The 19,129-nt window shown below is 44.8% G+C and overlaps 1 protein-coding gene across 4 annotated transcripts in view; it reads right to left on the bottom strand.

Moving 5' to 3' along the window:
- Nucleotides 1-2,799: 2,799 nt before the first annotated feature.
- Nucleotides 2,800-19,129, bottom strand: part of TSC22D2 (TSC22 domain family member 2) — a 106,467-nt gene continuing 90,137 nt past the window's right edge. For 2 of the 4 annotated variants that reach the window (XM_082251161.1, XM_082251162.1), the window contains 2 exons: nucleotides 16,193-16,244; nucleotides 2,800-4,139 (listed from right to left, as the gene is read on the bottom strand). In XM_082251161.1, coding sequence (XP_082107287.1) covers nucleotides 3,879-4,139; nucleotides 16,193-16,244 — 313 coding nt within the window. In that variant the 3' untranslated portion in view covers nucleotides 2,800-3,878. The remainder of the gene's footprint in view (nucleotides 4,140-16,192; nucleotides 16,245-19,129) is intronic. The other 2 variants (XR_014225038.1, XR_014225039.1) reach the window with 1 other exon arrangement.

Here is a 19,129-nt window from a genome sequence, read left to right as displayed (position 1 = left end):
GCGCTTTTAGGCAGAAACCGGGGTGACCACTGGATCTCAACACCCAGCACGTCGCCCGGCCCCGCATACTTACTTGAATGTGTCGCGGCCGACCAAGCGCAATGCAATGGTCTGCGCGCGCTCGTAGGCCGGCTGGGGTGACCACTAGTGTCGCCCAGTCCGGCGTATTTGCTTGAAGATCTCACAGGAAAAAAACACTGGAGAAAAACTGCCTAAAAAAAATTTTTTTTTTTTTTTTTAAAGAAAAAATCTTGCCAGGACCAAAAAGATCCCAGCAAGGAACTTAGGTCCTTACTCCTGACTAGACAGAAAAAAACTGATTCCCTGTAGCAGAGAGAGGGAGGATATACCCTCAGGGACTGCCCCTAAGGTGGAGCCAGATCGTTTTGTCTTTCTGCCTAGTCCTACTCCTGCGGAGACAACATAACCCAGCTCTTGAGAATCAAGAAGACTACGTCTGTCAATGAGCGATAGAGAAATCAGTCTTTATATCAGTCTTCTCATGAATCTCTTGCTTTTTTTTTTTTTTTTTACTCGCCCCACTTCTTTGGTTTGCTCCTTTCCGCCTTCTCGGGAAACACTCCATATGGTGGGGTGCTCTCCGCTCTTCACACACAGGGTACTTTCAGTGAGTCCTAAGGGTTCCCTGGAGCGAGACTGCCAGTACCTGGCCTCAGCATCACTCTCCGGTCCCCAGTCTCCTCTCTCCCAGTCATCCCCCGTCTCTGCTGCCCTGGTCACAATCTGTCGCTCCCTAGCGGCTCTGTGTGACAGCAACCCCGTCTCTCCTTCTCCACTCATCAGTTTGGAGGGAGTCAAAGCTCCTGCTTCCTGGCTTGTGCTGTGTCCCACTTCACTGCATCCTCCCGTTCACCCCACACCCGTTTCCTCTGCCCATCCACCGCAGTTAGCCTTCGATAGACATCACTGGGGGGCCTCCTTGCGGCATCTAGTCCTCTCTCTCTCCATTCAGATGCCATGAGCAAGCTCCCCCCCCCCCCGTTTAAATCCCATGACAGAGTAAATTTACATTTGGCTATATTGCATAGGCCATGCCAGTGCAGTTTTTATATATAAAATTTAAATGACTGAAGCAGAGGTTCTGCAATTACCAAGTGCCTGTGTGTTGATGCCAGAATGGCAAATAATACTGCACCTGACACATTACAAAATATTTTGTATGACCTTTAGCTGCTTTATTAATGCATCACAAAACTGGAGCTCTGCATTTTTTTTTGCAGATACCTTACGATGCATTAGCTTTAAATCCAGTTGCTTTCTAACTTGCTCCACTTTGCATAATGGTCTCCTCCTCCTAAATCTGAAGTGACTGCTGTATCCAGACTACAGGGATGCAGTAGACTAGAAGATATTCTTGAGTCACTTATTTCAGCAAAACTACAATTTAATCATTTCAGAAAAAATGTGAAAATATATATATTCTTTTTACAATAATTTGACAGACTTCTTGTTGCTACACACAAAAAAAAGCTCCCGCAAATGTATTTTTGAAATGTACAATTCAGTTTCAAATGTAAATACTCCTTTTACACTGCAAGTAATCTGCATGTTGAATTTATTCAATACATTAAAATCTGCAATGTAACAAAACTTGGTTTTCTGCATATGAAATTTATAACACCATTTTTAAAATGAACAAAAGATGGCTCACTTCATGTCACTGTTTCCATATGACAACTAGTGTGCATAACACTAGTTTATCTCAACTGACATTAGGGGTTTGCTCTGTTTATTGGACGCGCTTCACAGATTACATAGTACATAAAGAGTGCTGGACAAAACAAAAATAAACTTGAGGTACGAAAGTGGTTCAGAAATTACAGGTCATGCAGATCATGCTAAACAGCAAGGTGGGTGGGTGGTGGGGAGGGGAGGAGAAATAAAAATGTGATGAGAGAACACTGAATAAAAATACAGAAAATGTGCATAACAAAAAAAAAAAAAAAATACACCTTTGCTTCTTTGGTTACAAAGTAGGTTGAACAATTTCACAGTTTTTTTTAAATCCCACCCTAAAAAAATTATAATTCACAGAAATTGTCTAAAAAGCATAGGAATCATGGCAATTTTCCTCTGTCACAAACGATAGAAATGAACAAAAAAAAAAAAAATTTCTTCATCAAAATAGCTAATCTATCATTTATTTTTTGTATCACAACTGTTGCTCTCCTGTACAGGCGCATTATGGATCCATACTTACACTCTTTACAAAATGTACATTCAAATTGGATCTTTGCTCTACTGTAAAATAAATACCAGAAAAGTAGATTGCCGTTAGTGTTAGATATATATTTATATACGCCAGGATACGTATGCTCAGTTATTGCCAAAATGCTTCCCTACTAAATGCAATCCCTCCCCTTCTACAATTTATGATAGATTTACATTTATTCTCTAGATAAGGAAATAAAATAAAATAGAGTGTCTGTGACATTGTTCATACACATTATGAAAATAGCAGCCCTGTAATAAATAAAAACAAACTTAAATGAACTAATAAAAAGGCAAAACAAAATATTACTATATATTTAAAGAATGGTGGCTCTTACTAGGAACGCAATGATTAGATTTGCTTACAAAGAACTGACAAAACATGGCTCAGAGTATGATCTAAAGGAAACGCTCCCTGGGAGAGCCACTAAAGCTCCATAAGACCCCTTGCTGAATATCAGAGATTAACTGTTGTTTGTAGCAGCATTTTATGTTATAGAAAACCCATTTTAAAACCCTTACTCTGCATCATTAGCTATTCGCTAGATCAAATATAGCTGCTGTTGCTTGTTTTATTTTTCCTTTTTTTCCACATATGTCTGTTTATAAGGTGCAAACAACAGTCTCAATACAAACAAGCATTTCAGCATAGTAAATAGGCACCTTTAACACATGCAGATGTACACAGTAATTGTGTTTAACAATCTAATATACACTTAATAATGTACTTTTCTAAACAAACCACAAAGCGTTGTAAAAAGCCTACATGAAGTAGATCCTTTGTAAAATGTCATGCTCACTGTATGGGTATACATTTACTGTAGACAGACTAGCAAGCATAGACACTGTATCTGCATGCAGTGAAATTAGCTGCATTGTTCTATCTACATTTACATTCTGTTCAAGGAATACCATTAAGGAAAGTTCTTCCTCAGTGTGCACCAGTGATGACTAAAATGAGCACAAAGGGCATAAAAATGCATCTAGAGATCAGCCTTCTAAAAGTACTTATTTTTCAGTACATTATGAGCAAAGAGGCAATGTTGTACATGAAGAACTAGATTACTTTATCTGACACTCAAAATGCTACCTTGCATGCATTTTCAGGTGACTTTCGGGACACTATATGGTCTGGTCTCTTTACAAGTTAAATTCTACATGCAAGTTTGTTCCCTTGTTCTCTAGAGGGTTTTCTTTGACATAAAATGCTGCGTTTGTCCCTTCCACTTAAAGAAGGGTTACACATGTTAACATTTATTGCCAGCATTCATGGATTTACTGTCCTTAAAGCAAGGATTCATGCGTTTGAGATAATGCATCTGTGCATATAATGTGTGTATGGCTATAAAAGCATATACATACACTAGGAGCACAATCAACTGTGTGTGCACGTATATACATACGCACACCTTTCTAGCACTGTTAATACCCGATACACAATGCAAAAGGTATCACACCTCTCTCACAATGAGAGATCAGGGAGTACGATTGTCTAATACTGAAAAGGCCAAACACACAAAATGAAGCATGGCTACTTGCTCTTTTTTCATTTTTCTCATTTTTGAAGTGGAAAGATCAGCAGTGGCACACAAGGACAGATTGCTTTCAGTTAGCTGAACAAGGCGAGAAAGCAGTTTTTGTACAGTTTATGCAGAAGAGACATTCGGTTGTTGTGGAGGGTGTGTGGTCTGCGGAGCAGTCAGAGGAGCTGTAGTCACTGGAGGCTGTTGTTGGCTGAGGCCAGCCTGGGCCGACAGTTGTGACAGCTGATCGCTGTTTGAAAGGGATTTTAACAGTGCATTCTCACGTTCAAGTGTCGAGTTTTTCTCTATTAATTCCTTTATTTGTTCCTTCAGGACTTCCACCTCTTCTCTTACAGCGTACATCAGATGGCTTTTGACCAGGTCCTAGCAAATAGAATAAAAACAAGGTTATAAATATATACTAAGGTTTCAAATTTGGTCTTTTTAAAAGGGAATCCTGTAACTAATAGCCTTATGAATGAAAACATACTGGACCAGATGCAATTCGGTTTAGTTGTAACCTTCTGCTAAACTGAGCTCTCCCTAACATAAGTACATTTAAAAAGGGTCTTTTGTGGTGAAGTCCTAGGCTGCCATAGGGCAAGCTACTATCTTAGACTTGTATGGAATGGTTGGTGCCAATGGTGCTGGTCTTTAATTCCAGGCGATATTCAAAGTTCTACCAATCTACTAGAAAGTTGTCAAGGCAGCTACAAGGAAGGCTCTGCTCTGTCATTTAATTCATATAAGGCTACGTTAGAAGTTGGTCAACTTTTGTTGTTGGAACAGCAATTCATACACTCGTGGCTGTGGTTAACTGTCAGAATAAAATCTGCTGTTTTTGCGTAATAGAGGACAACTTGCAGTTTGTGGAAAGGTTAATTGTAAAAAATATTAAAAGCAAATATGGACATTTGTTCTTTTGCCTAAAGTAGAACTAGAGACATTTTTTTTCTCCCCATTTTGCCTAGCCCGAGGGAGAAAGTTATAACCCCTCTCATATTTTATAACCCCTGTCCCAGGGCCACAGACAGCAGTAAAAACTTACTATACTTTAAAGTTACAGTAGACACTTATTTGGAGTGGGGAGGGATTAGAACCTCTGTCAGGTTTCTTTTGCTGCCTGTGCCTCCATTAAGAGAAATTAACTCTTTATTTGCCCTGCTAACCTTCATCAGCAAGAGTGAAAGTGAAATAAAATCCCTCACTTTGGAAGCATTGCATCACTTCCTGTTCTGGAAGCATTGCCTCTCACTTCCTGTTCTGAAAGCATTGCCTCTCACTTCCTGTTCTGGCTATGGGACAGCAAACAAAGGAATTCATCCCAAAACTGACAGGGGATAAAATCCCTCTTGCTCTGTCCAAAATGAAACCTTCTAATATGTCAACATTTGTACACTTCAAATCAATAGTTAGCAATTCAGACTGCTGCAGGTGTGAGTGTGCCACAATTTAGGTAGGTACATTTTAGGTAGGGTGCTTACTTTGGTAGATATGGGAATATCTTAATGACTATCTGTCCTCAGAGAAAAGAAAAAAGAATGAAGTGGTTACAAAAGGAGAGTTCTCACTGGAGGGATTTGTCCTATGATTCTGTAGACGCAGATAAATAAAAAAGCTGACAGTTACTAACTAGTATTATATTTAAATTAGGACACCCATAAGGCTACAATATCCATCATCTGCCACTGCCTTTATCTACAGTAAAAAATAAGGAATCTCTACCGCTCTCATTATTTATATATATATATATATATATATATATATATATATATATATATATATATATATATATATGTATTTTATTTTTTTTCTGTCTGACTCGTAATAGACCAGCGGGAGGACATTACTAAGTTAATTCTAAACAATGGGCATGTGAACTAATGTGGGAATGCTTTGACAAAGGGCATGACTATGACATAATCAAGTGATGCTTGGAGATTACATACTATAATCAGCGATACGCAAGCTTTAAATTCAGACAGCTGCACGTCTAGTTCATACTTTGACACTTCCCTTTCTCAGTCAGCTCTTGTGGTGAGAACAACATCCTGTCCTTTTGACATGATAGAACAAGCAATTAATTTTTAACAATAGATAACCATGATGTGCTACAATATACCTGAAATAAAACTGCTCTGAACGCACAAAAAAGCAGAAGTAATCTGACAAATTACCCTAAAAAAAAAAAAAAAAGTTATGCATATCTATGGCCCAACAGAAAATTATACTTTTATAGATAAGTATTCCGTGATGGTTTTATCTTGTTAGATGTGACCAGTGTCACACAATTGTCATTGACAGGATTTACATTACTGCACCTTAAAGTGGTTGTAAAGGCTGAACGTTTACCTTCATGCATTCTATGCATGAAGGTAAAAACCTGTGTGCAGCAGTCCCTCCAAATACTTATCTGAGCCCCATCTTGAACCAGCACATGCATGAGAGACACGGCTGTCCCGGGGCATCCTCTGCTCATTGACCGAGAGCATTGGGAGCCATTGGCCAGTAAGCCAATGAGGAGAAAGCGGGGACAAGGCTGTACTACGGCTCTGTGTGTCTTATGGGCGCATAGAGCAGGGCTCGGGAGCAAGCACGCAAGCGGCTTGCTATTGGCGGCACTGGTCAAGGTGGAGGAGCCAGGAGCATCAGCTGGGGAACCCGAAAGAGGATTGGGGCTTTTTTTTTTTTTTTAAAGCTGAACCTTTAACACCACTTTAAAGCAGAGCTTCACCCAAAAGGAAGCAAAGAATGGTGGCAGAACCTGAGAGCCGATTGGAAAATGTGCCGTCATCGCGGAATCTCTGGACAGGTATGTGTCCTAATATTAAAAGTCAGTATTCTACAGTATTTGTAGCTGCTGACTTACCTATTTGCTAGAGGGGCGGAAAGCCTCTTAAAGGCTGCTTTTATACTGCTCCTTTGCAAAAACACGGTAAAAAAGCATATGCCATGTTTGATTTCCAAAGCGTTTTCCAAGGTGGCAATGGAGACCACACCGGAGGAGCCAAGGGTCGAACCCCCTGGATAAAAGTATGCACTGAGGAAAGTGTGGCCAATAGTCATTGAAAGACGACCGCCAAGGCAGAGACCTGGCCCTTGATGGTACTCAAGGCCAGGCGCCGCTTAACCCCACCGTTGGAGAAAGGTCAAGATCCGAGTCACCGAAAAGGAGTGAGGATGAACCCCAAGAGACTCACACCATGCAATGTACGACTTCGATGTACAATGGTAGAGCTTCCTAGCGGTAGATTTTCCAGCTTTTAACAGCATAGAAATTACTGAATCAGATCTATCTTTCAGCACCTGGCTTTCAACAGCCAAGCCATTAAAAGCCAGCGACTGTAAAGCAGGATGGAAGATTGGCCCTTGGGACAGCAGATCTTCCCTGAAAAGAAGACTCCAAGGAACATCGATGACCAGCCGTACCAGAGACCAGCGAGGCCAATCTGGAGTCACTAGAATGACTGGAATCCGTTCTGTCTGGATTCTGCGCAGAAGTCTTGGCAGAAGCTTGAGGGGGGGGGGCGGGGAGGGATAAAATCAGCCGATACTGTCCCCACGGGGCCACCAGCGCATCTGTAGTGTCCGCCAGAGAGTCCCGAGACCGTGCCACAAAACTCTGCACCTTCCTGTTGAGACAAGAGGCCAACAGGTCCACCTCAGGAGTACTCCACCGGAGGCACAACTAATTAAACAACTCCGGTTAAAGGGACTATTCCCCCCGGTCCAACACCTGTCGACTGAGGTAATCCGCATGCCAATTTTCCACCCCCGGAATGTGTACAGCAGAGAGAGCTGGAACTTCACTTTCTGCCCACCTTAGAAAGTCGGCCACTTCCCGAACCGCCAGGACACTTCTTGTGCCCCCTTGGTGATTGACATAGGCCACAGCCGTGGCATTGTCTGATTAAATTCGCACAGGACACCCCTGAAGACGATCCATCCAATGATCCAGACAAGGTCTGATCACTCTTCCAGTGTCCAAACCCCCTGAGCACAATCTTTTCAGAGGACGCCTCCCCACCGGATAGGCTGGCATCCATGGTGATCACCGTCCAGTACAGGGGTAGAAAAGATTTGCCCTGGCGAAGTGCCAGGAACTAATCCACCAGATCAGGGACCCTCTCGTACCTTGGCTCAGCCAGATCAGATTGTCTATAGACTGGATTCTTGTCCCATTTGACTAGAATCTCCTTGCAGAGATCTCGTGTGGAACTGTGCAAATGGAACCGCCTCCAAGGCAGACACCTTCAGGCCCAGCACCCACATGCAAGTCTGAAGGGATGACAGAATTTGAATTGGTATTGGTTTCTGGAGTTTTTCCAGAGGAAGGAACACTCTGGCTAAGGCAGAGTCCAGAGTCAGACCTATATATTCCAGATTTGTGAACGGAACCAGAGCAGACTTCTGAAGATTCAAAATCCAACCGAAATCTTACAGAGTTCGCAGAGTAATCTCCAAGTTGTCCACCAGAGCAGTCGGCGACTCCGCTCGCAGCAGAAGATCGTCCAGGTACCCCAGTACCGTCATCCCTCGCTGACGCATAAATGCCAGCACTGTGGCCAACACTTTGTAAAGACCTGAGGAGCGGAGGCGAGACCAAAGGGTAACGCCACAAACTGAGAACGCTCCTCTCCCACGGCAAAGCGAAGGAAGCACTGGCGACCAACACATATTGGAATGTGAAGGTAAGCGTCCTTGATGTCAATAGAAGCAAGAAGATCCCCCTGTTGCAGGGATGCCACTACCGTGCAAATGGACTTCACTCTGAACTTTTGCTCTCGCACAAAGCAGTTAAGCGCCCTGGAGGTCCAGAATTTGACGCACATTGCCCTCCTTCCTGGGGACTGTAAACAAGTTTGAATAAAACCCCTGAACATGTTCGGAAGTCGGAACCAGGACAATCACCCCTTGGCTAAGCAAGTCTTGCACTACCCCAAAGGGACCTCCTAAGCGACCTGGGGAAAGGCACAAGTTGGGAGGGAAAAAACCTTTATGGAGGGTAAGAACGAAACTCGATCTTGTAGCCGGACTATATGACTTTGTGGACTCACTTGTCCTTTACCAGGGAGGTCCAGGGGCCCAGAAACCTACAAAGACGTTCCCCCCCCCCCCCACATACAAGTGAGGGCGCCCCTTCATGCTGAGGGAGCCTTGTCCGCAGGTCTGGGGAAGCCCGCTCTCAGCTTGCCAGACCAGGTTAGTTTGGATCCTCTGGAGGAGGCCCTGAAGGGTTTTGATCCCTTGTCTTAAAACCCTGAGGGACGAAAAAAACACAAAAAAAAAAAAAAAAAAAAAAAAAAAAAAAAAAAAAAAAAAAAACTTATGAGCCAAGAAGGATGGACCACATCTGTGAGACCCTTAATGAGGTCATCTAGGGAAGCTCCAAACAGGCGATCCCCTAGCAAGGGGAGATCATATAAGGCCTTCTTAGAAGTCTGGTCCGCAGACCAGCATTTAAGCCAAATAAGCCTAGGGACCACTGCTGAGACAGAGCCTCCAAATCAGAGGAGCAGCATCCAAAGAGGCATCACAGACAAATTGAAGCCCCTGGACCAACTGGTCCGCCAGCTCAGCTAAGGCAAGGGGGAAGCTGCTCCCCCTCCAGGTCCCAGCGTAAAAGCTTGGTCCACTCGGTCAAAGCTTGCGACACCAAGGCAATAGTAAAAACCGGCCTAAGTGCCGAACCAGGCACAGTGTACTTATGGCAGGTCACAGCCTCTGCTTTTCGGTCAGCCGGGTCCTTAAAAGCTGGGACGCCTCAACCCGAATCATGGTTGCTTTGTTTAACCTAGAAACCAGAAAGTCCACCACAGGTGGGACAGTCCACTTTTTAAACAGGGAGTCCTCATAAGGGGGGCGTTTTGGACAACCCCACTGCGACAATTTTTTTCAAAAGAGGGAAAGGGTAACACCCTTGCCGCTCTGGAGGGCTTGTGGGTGCCAAAAGGAACCGACGCCTCCGATGCGGCATTAGCCACAGCTTCAATTTTAAAAAAGTCTCACGTTCAGATGCAATCAGTGCATCCACCAGTGCCTTTTCATGTGCGGCTATAGGAGCAGAAGAATCATCCTCACTATCTAAAGATAAAAATCAGGATGTGGTGACTCACAGACGAATCAGATTCAGAATCTGAGGAGACAGATGAGGCAGGTGAAGGCTTTTTGCTAGCCCGTTTCCCCAGGACCAAATCCACCTTGGACACCAAAGACTCCAGGACCGCCATTCAGTGCAGTAAGGAATTGTTGGGACCCGGAGGGCCCAGCAGCCTCAGAGGTGATCAGGTGGGGAAATGTGCTCCAGGGACTCCATGAGTGAAAAAGGGGGAAACTTAAAAAAAAAAAAAAACACTACTAGGGACACCCACACCGCGCTGGCAAACCACAGGTTGCCAGGCACAGAGCACCAGCCGATCCTATAGCAGAGAGGAAGAGGACCCCACCAGACTCACCACCCACCGATCAGGCACCGCAGCACCAGGCTATCTGCACACACACGTGGCGATCAGGAAGAGAAAGATCCAGGAGTCAGCACCAGGGAATAAAGAGGGGCTCCCGCCGCAGAAATCACTGCCCCAGTCATGCCTGCCGCTATTAGCAATGAGAAACCACTAGAAAATGGCCGCCACAGCTACACAAACATGGTTGCCAAATCTACAGCACAGGCTACAAAAAAATGGCGGCACCACGCAGCTCCCGGGGGCCCAGGAGGGGTCCCAAGAGGCCTGAAAAGGACAATCGGCAGGAGCCCCCTCCCCTAAAAGCTGATCGTCCGGTTGGTGGCGGACCTCCCCCCCCCCCCCCACAATAGCCAGCTCAGCACCCCACACCAACCTAAAAAGGTGGTATGGCCACCCCATGGGGAAGGGGGGTAAGCTGATGAGGGGCGCAGTGTCTGCAGTAACCGAGGGCAGGGGAGGGTGGGAATGCTGCATGGGAAGGAGGAGAACCCAAGACCATGTCCACCCAAAAACTCTCTAGGGGGAGCGGATGGACAGCTACTTACCAAACCAGAAACAGGATGGGCACCAATCCAGACAGAACTTCCTCTCCATCAAATGGGGGGGCTGTCGAGGAACACTGCAACTCAGGCTGAGGCCAGGACGTATGCGACCTCGTAAGACGTTTAACTTGCAGGCCAGCCCATGTCTAGTGGGGCTATGTCGCTGCCGACCTATCACAGAGCTGAGGCTTGCACGTGCTCGCTGGCCAGACTGGGGTGACCACTGGATTTTAAAAAAATATCCAGCCCGTCACCCAGTCCAGCAGTTGATTGTAGATTAGCACAGGAAAAATAGAAAAATCTATTAAAAAAGGAAAAAATTGCAAGGACCAAATTTCCCAGCAAGGAACAAGGTCCTTACTCCTGACTAAGCAGAAAAAGTGCCTATAGCTGAGAGAGGGAGTATACCCCCTGGGACTGCCCATATGCATAGTCAAGCTTTTTTTTCTGCCTAGTGTCCTACTCCTGTAGGGTGCAGTATAACTCAATGGTTAAGAAGATCAGGAGCGGTGTCCGTCAATGAACGATAAATACTTTTTTTTGACTGGCTGTTAAACTGAGTTATAAAGGAGATACGCAGGATAGGAAAGACTCCTGATCTACCTTCCTGTTTCAATGATCCTGACATAAGATTAACTTAAACCTGAACTCTAGATATGGTTTTATTGCATAGTTACCCTGGTCCAGGTTGTATCAATGCAAGTATACATATTCTCTACTTGTGGGACCCATTGTGAAAGTAGAAAATCACTCTAGTACTTGCTGCTATCAAAGCAATCGCTACCATTTTCTGGGTCTAGTGCTGAGTGGCTGCCCTTCTGCATAGTGAACACAGAAGTAATTTGCTTGGCATAGCAGCCATTCACAGAACACATTGAATTTTATTCTCAATGAAAAAAGTAAATGAAAAGACACTCAAATTGGAAAACGTTGAGGGGCAGCAATTTAAAATCTTTACCTCACCCTGTTAGAAAACACCTTGTATATATATAAAAAAAAAAAATATACAAAGCGTTTTGTCAAAAGCAGCTGTGTCAAGTGAGCAATGGGGTTTATGCAAAAGGACAGCTTCTCAGCAAAGGAAGCACTATAATAGCCACAACTACTATGGTAATCCTCCGCTTCCAAAGCAGTGGCGGAGCCAGAGGGTTAGCTGGGGTGGCAATTGCCACCCCAGAAGAAGTCCTTGCCACCCCTGTTGCCACCCCGATCCTGGGGGGTGCATGGCAGCGGAGGAACCACAGGGGATCGTCGTACGGGGGCTGCGGAGGGAGAGCTGGTAGGCAGAGGGAGGGAGGAGGAGCGGAGTAATCACAGGGGAGCGGCGAGCGCCGATCCATCCCACACTAAGACAGGAAGACCGGACAATCGTCCTGTCATGAGCAGTGCGCGCCACCCACTGATGATGTCATGCTGCACGGGTGCCGGCCTAAAAAATTTAAAATGCCAGGAGGCGCCAAGCCGCGGCGGGCGGATGGGAAGAGACTTGACTTGTGGTGTGAACAGTGCAGGGGGGAGCCGAAGGACTGTGGCAGCACCAGCAAGAAAGACAGACAGCGCAGACCCGACCACCCCGAATGGATTGGACATACAAAGCCCTGACCAGTGCCACTAGCCGACACTGAGCACACACTGCCCTGGCTGCAGCCCCCTGGTAAGTGAGTGAGTGGCGTCAGGACTCTGAGTGTAAGCGTGCATGCCAGTTTTAACCTAGAATGAGTCCCACCACCTGGCCTGCAACATGCATCCATTGCTTGGCTGGCTGCTATTGATGTGATGTCCACTGGCAGCCACAGGCAGCAGTTATCATACAAGAATGGCAGTGGTGAGATTGTACAGAATCACAGATGTTCACAATCTTTGTCTTGCTATCTCCTGTAACCTGTCCGCATCCTCTGATCACCACCTGTATCCTGTCTGTATCCTCTGACCACCACCACCTGTATCCTGTCCGCATGCTCAGTCTGCCACCTGTATCCTGTCCGCATGCTCTGTCCACCACCTGTATCCTGTCCGCATGCTCTGACCGCCACCTGTACCCTGTCTGCATGCTCTGACCGCCACCTGTACCCTGTCTGCATGCTCTGTCCACCACCTGTATCCTGCATGCTCTGACCGCCACCTGTATCCTGTCCGCATGCTCGACCGCCACCTGTATCCTGTCCGCATGCTCTGACCGCCACCTGTACCCTGTCTGCATGCTCTGTCCGCCACCTGTACCCTGTCCGCATGCTCTGACCGCCACCTGTACCCTGTCCGCATGCTCTGACCGCCACCTGTACCCTGTCCGCATGCTCTGTCCGCCACCTGTATCCTGTCCGCATGCTCTGACCGCCACCTGTATCCTGTCTGCATGCTCTGACCGCCACCTGTACCCTGTCCGCATGCTCTGTCCGCCACCTGTATCCTGTCCGCATGCTCTGACCGCCACCTGTATCCTGTCCGCATGCTCTGACCGCCACCTGTACTCTGTCCGCATGCTCTGACCGCCACCTGTATTCTGTCCTCATGCTCTGACCGCCACCTGTAAGGCTAATATGTATTCTGCCACATATTTTTTGTAAAAAATCCTAAGTGTATTTTGATTGGTTTGCAAAAAAGTTATTACATCTACAAACTATGGAACTTATTTTTTAATTGTTTTTACTAGTAATGGCAGCAATCAGCGATTATTAGAGGGATTGCGACATTGCAGTGGACACATCTGACACTAAATGACACTTTGTATATTGACCCCCCAAAATAATACCTTGCCACCCGTTTTAAAAGTCTAGATCCGCCACTGTTCCAAAGTGGGCCCACAGGTATAGAATATGGGGACTTCTGTGGAAGCATGTTCACAATGCTGGAGGACAGGCAGTCAGCACAGGACCCAGATGACTGAGGCGATCAATATAGTAGCGGTGACTAATACAGTGATATCACAAGAGTTATCTACTTCCACAGTGGTCCCAAGCTGGACCCATTTAACTCTTCAAAAACTATACCTGGAATTTAGCTTTAAAAAGGGATTGTAGATTTTTTTTTTTTTTTTTAAACAAACATGTTATACTTCCCTACCCTGTGCAGTTGCTATTGCACAGAGCAGCCCTGATCCTCCTCTTCTCTGGTCCCTCGTTGCTGCTCCTGGCCCCTCCCTCCTGTAGAGTGCCCCCACAGCAAGCAGCTTTCAATGGGGGCACCCGAGCCGAGCTGCAGCTCTGTGTCCATTCAGACACGGAACCACGATTTGGCCCCAACCCCTCTCTCCTGATTGGCTGACTTCAATTGACAGCCGCGGGAGACAATAGCGCTGCGGCTGTGTCTCAGCCAATCAGGAGGGAGAGTCCTGGACGGCCGAGGGACTCCTGGACATCACTGGAACGAGGGGGGCTCAGGTAAGGTATAAGGGGGGCTGAGGGAGGCTGCTACACACAGAAGGCTTTTTTTCTTAATGCATAAAATGCATTAAATTAAAAAAAAAACCTTCTGACTTTACAACTACTTTAAGTCTGCAATTATAGCAGCTTTTAAAATAATGTTAAAAAATGTAATACTGCCCCATTTTCTAAACTACAGACAAGTCATTAAAACCTCAGTTGTGGAATGCTAAGCAGGGATGCTATACAAAGCATTGGACATGCACACAGAGCAAATTTCTAATCTTGTATGTATCCCATCAGTGTCTCAGTCATCTTAAAGAGAACTTCACTCACCTAATGCCAGTATTCATGATTAAAAGAAAACCTTAAAATGAACAAGTGTGTAAGCTACAGACATTCAAGCGGTAAATGGCGTAGAAAATTCCTCATTGACCTCTGTTTACAGCAGAAACAATTCAGAGAATCTGCCAGCTTTTTAATCAATAGCGTGAATTTAAATTAATATGAATTTATTGTTGGCCATTATCGGCACCTTTTGAAGCAGTAAAAAATCATGCTTGCTGCATTTTTGGTGCATATTTGGCAAACCGCACCCCCTGATTGAAATGCATCAAAAATGCACCTGTATTGTGTTTTTTAAAATATATGTTTTAGTCACATGACCTTTAAAAAAAAAAAAAAAAAACACACCATGAGCAAGGCAAAATCGCAGACATTTTCGTCAGCCATTATCTGCTCTTTTTCGGCCGATAATTTTCAGCATCTGAAATTTCGATACATCACTAATAAGGGGCAAAGAGCGGACAGCTGCTAGCTCAATACCTCTCCCAGCAGCTGTCTGTTCCCAACTGCAGTACGGGGCTGTGCGGTGTGCGATTCAGTACATCAGTGAGCTCCCTTTTTTTGGGTTTTTCTACAAACCTTATTTGAAGTATACAAAAGTACACTTCATTCATGGCGCTGTACAGCAGCGCTATTCGCTGTGCTGCTGTACAGTGCCATGCAGTTGGCACACTGTGTGAAAGACACACAATGCACTAAAACGCCTGACACAGCGCTATGTGTGAATTTGCCCTTAAGTTTTGATTGACCCAATGCAGATCAAACCGGTAAGAGGCCACTAAATACTGGTAGTACGTGTGGAAATGGCACATTTAGCTGGATGTTTCAATTGTCACTTGAGAATATGCTTTTGATGTCCAATAACCATTTATGGCTCCAAATGTTTCATATGTCTTTTTGAAAGCGGTTATTAAAAAGACCGCTCTTAGAGGTCCATGAAAGGGAATAAACAGCTTTATGTCTATTCGCACCATTGTGCTATGGAAAAGCATGATCATTCATCTAGAACAGCATACCATGGCGCCTTTACATTGCACCTGTGGTGTAGCACACACAGGGTGCACTACATTGTGCTTGCAAAAATGCTGTAGTTAACATTTTTGGTCCGTTGTGATGCTTCAAGTGGCCAATTCAATTATTGGTGTCAATGTAACATGCATTTAAGCTCACTGCAATAGATTGCAATAGATTGCCCTAATGTCAATGGGCCCTTAAGGATTTGTTCCACACATTCCCCTCCCTTAACTCTACTATTGCAAATGCTGGTTTAGAAAGCTCATAAAACCTCATGTTAAAATCTGAGCACAGATAAATGAAATAGAGGAGTGAATAACACCTAATAAGACGTCTGGAGTTTTAAATCGGTTAAAGTCATCTCAAGGCAGGCAGGAAAATGGTGAGGGGAGGTGTCAGTAAATCTGCACTCATCCAAAATGATGAACTAAAGACACCCTGCTCACTGAAAACAAGGAAAAACAGCCCATGCAATTACTCTAAACACTTCCAACAGTTTTTCAGGATTAGGAGGCCTTGATGACCTAAAATATCATCTGAAATGTGTATTGAATAATCCAACAACCCTAGACTCAGAAGAAAACTGATTAAAGGCAGCCCTGGAACTCTAAATCCATCTGTTCTATACAAAATAGAGCAATTAGTGACATCACTTAAGTCAAAGAAATTATGCTAGAAAAACATGCTGGCTAGATTTAGAAGTCATGACTTACCATCGCCTGTTCAATCTTGTTGTCGATGGCAACCACATTTGCACTTGATGAACTGTAAAAAAAACAGGAAAAACCAAATGAGAAGATGGAACATAAGAATAATTTTCATGACATATCATTACTGACAGCACACACAAAAAAAACAGACGAATGAAGGATTTCACTAAACACTAGATAGTCTGCAGGTTTAGGGCTTATTCATACTACAATATAAAGAAAACTTATCCCGACAAACACAGAGGCTGCCATTCCTGAGCTTAAATAATTCTACTAAGAACAATCTGATCTGAGTATAGTGTTCTCCATCAAAGAAATAGAGGCCACTGGATCAACCTCAGCCAAGCAACTTCTTTTTAAAAAGGCAAGGTTTCTTTAAAAGAATATTTAGGCTCCATTCACACCTGAACGATCTGAATCGCAGGCGGAATTGCTGCAATTCGAAATCATGGCAAATCGTGGGACGCATGTGCGATGCAATCACTCCCTAGTGGCACGCCAATCACTGTGGGATTTTAGCGTAATAAATCGTAGGAAAAACGCAATGCGCGATGCTTTCCTTTAAAAGAAACCCCTGCTCCTTTTTGAGCGCGGTGCAATTTGCTGCGATTGAAGCTTTGCGGCAAAATCACGCTGCGATTGGAGTGCCATTAAGTAGTAATGGTGAAAATATCCACAGACACTTTACTATTTTCAGGGATATCAGGTAGTACAGGTGTATCCTCATCCTGTGCATTAACTTTATTCAGCCTGGACTGGTGTACTCTGACAAGGATACCACCATGTCTGACAAACACTACAGAGCCATCTTGACCGATAACTACAGCAGGACCTTTCCACTCTGTACTGTCTGCTCGTTTGTAGTACACTCTCTCTCCTGTCTCATACCTTTCATCTGTAGGCCTGAGCTGCTTTCGTAAAGCTCTTTTTATTCTTTCTGAGCATTCCACCTCTGTGAATGCTCTTCTGGAAGCATGCAATGCTGCTAGATGCTGTCCTACTCTAGTACTCCTAGAAGTACCTTCTAGAGCAGGCAGTTTATTAACCAAAACGGAGGGAAGATTAGGACTGTGACCAAACACCAGCTGGTGTGAACTATAACCATGCACATTGATCATACTGTTTTTGGCCATTAGAGCCCAGTCTAGAGCAATCTGCCAGCCACACCCGTTTTCCCTTTTCACCTTCAGGAGGATCTCAGAGTCATGTTGTGTAGCTCTCCAGCAGCCCGTTGCTCCAAGGACTGTATGCCACTGTAGTCTTCATCTCAATGTTGAATTTTTCTGCCATCTCTCTTATCTCCTCATTGTTGAACTCGCCACCGTTGTCAGTGTATATCCGTTTTGGGGCACCATGAACACTTATCCACGAGTGAATGAAAGAGTTGACAATCTCAGAGGCTTTCTTTGTTCTCACAATGTTTCCAGCGCTGAAGCGTGTGAAATGGTCGATGATGTGGAGGTACCATATGCCAGGTTCCAGCTCATGTAAATCCATTGCCACCGTCTCATTGTACTCTAAGGCTAAAGGCAAACCAACAGCAGGCCTGGGCTTGGTCCTGCTATATCTTTGACATACCTCACAGTCACGGATGATCTCTTGCAGAATAACTGGACAGTCTGTCAGTATTTCCAGAACTGAGGATAAGCCTCTGCAGCCGGTCTGCAGAGGCATGGCCAAACTGTTTGTGAAGCTTCAGGAGAACTTTACGGTTCTCTTTTGTAGACATCTCTGCTGTGATGACAAGGACTTCACTTTCATTGGTGTCCACTTCAGTATTACCATTTCTAATGTCGACACAGTAGTGTCCCGAACTAGTGAGCTCAAGAGGCACTGGTTGCTTGAACATGACAACTTTGTCATTCTCTATGTCTAAAACAGTTCCTGCTCTCTTAGAGCCATTTTGCTCAGCAGTAAAGGAATATCAACAGGAACAACTTCCGTTTCAATGTGACATTTTGTTGGTCCGATCTTAGCGGGAAGCTTTACCTTTCTGTTGGAGTGTACCACCTGACCATCACCAAATCTGAAAGGTCTGCAGCTTGAAGATTCCGTTTATTTGGCTTTGGCTCAGGTCTTTCATGTAACTATCCAGCCACTTTTCACCACAAACAGTACGTGTGCATGCTGTGTCAATGATAGCTGATCCCAGTGATTCAGTTAGGAAGATCTCAGAGTCCGTCATAACTTTTGTAAACAGTGTAATGTTACACTCTTCGTCATTTTCATCTTCTGCTAGCTTTACTTAATTTCTCCGATGAGGACAGTCTTTGGCCCAATGGTACGTGCTCTGACAAATTACGCATTTTGTTCGCATACCATATTTGTCGAGTGGGTTTGTACCTTGCTGTGGCTGCCACTGTCTGCTCTGTGACTGGCTGTTGTTCCGTCTGAATTTACCCGGTGGCCTCTGCTCCGTGAAAAACGCCGCATCTTGAGTCTCGCTGCCTCCGCTTGCTCCAATGGTTTTTCCTCCGAAAATCCGTTTTAACGCTGACTTCATGGATGCGAATGTTAAATCCGTGCACGCTGTAAGTGCTAGCTGCCTACTCTTCTCTTCAAGACAAGCCGTGTCCAATAATTTAAAACGCTAACACAGCGTCAGGCAGGGTCATGTTGTACTTCTTCATGCGGTTGTATCTCTGCTCAAATTCTATGATGTAGTCTGCCATGGACACCGCGCTGTCTTTGGAAATCGAGTCGAAATGAGAGTACGCTTCATAAGCGTGGTCTTTTTCTTCTCTCAAGAATACAGAGTCCAGCTTCGCTAGCAAGGTTTCCATACCGTTGTCTTCGTTCAGATCGCTCGCGGGTATTTCCAAAGCGGTCTCTCTGGCTCGCCCCTCGAGCCCCAACACCACCGCGAGTGCCTGCTTCTTCTTTTCCAAATCCGTAACAAGTTTCCAAATACTAATTTCATTTTTCCAGCACTCGTATGGT

This window comes from Pelophylax lessonae, assembly GCF_965119305.1.
Source record: "Pelophylax lessonae genome assembly, chromosome: 3".
Lineage (NCBI taxonomy): Eukaryota > Metazoa > Chordata > Amphibia > Anura > Ranidae > Pelophylax > Pelophylax lessonae.
This window is presented reverse-complemented; position numbering and strand designations above follow the sequence as displayed.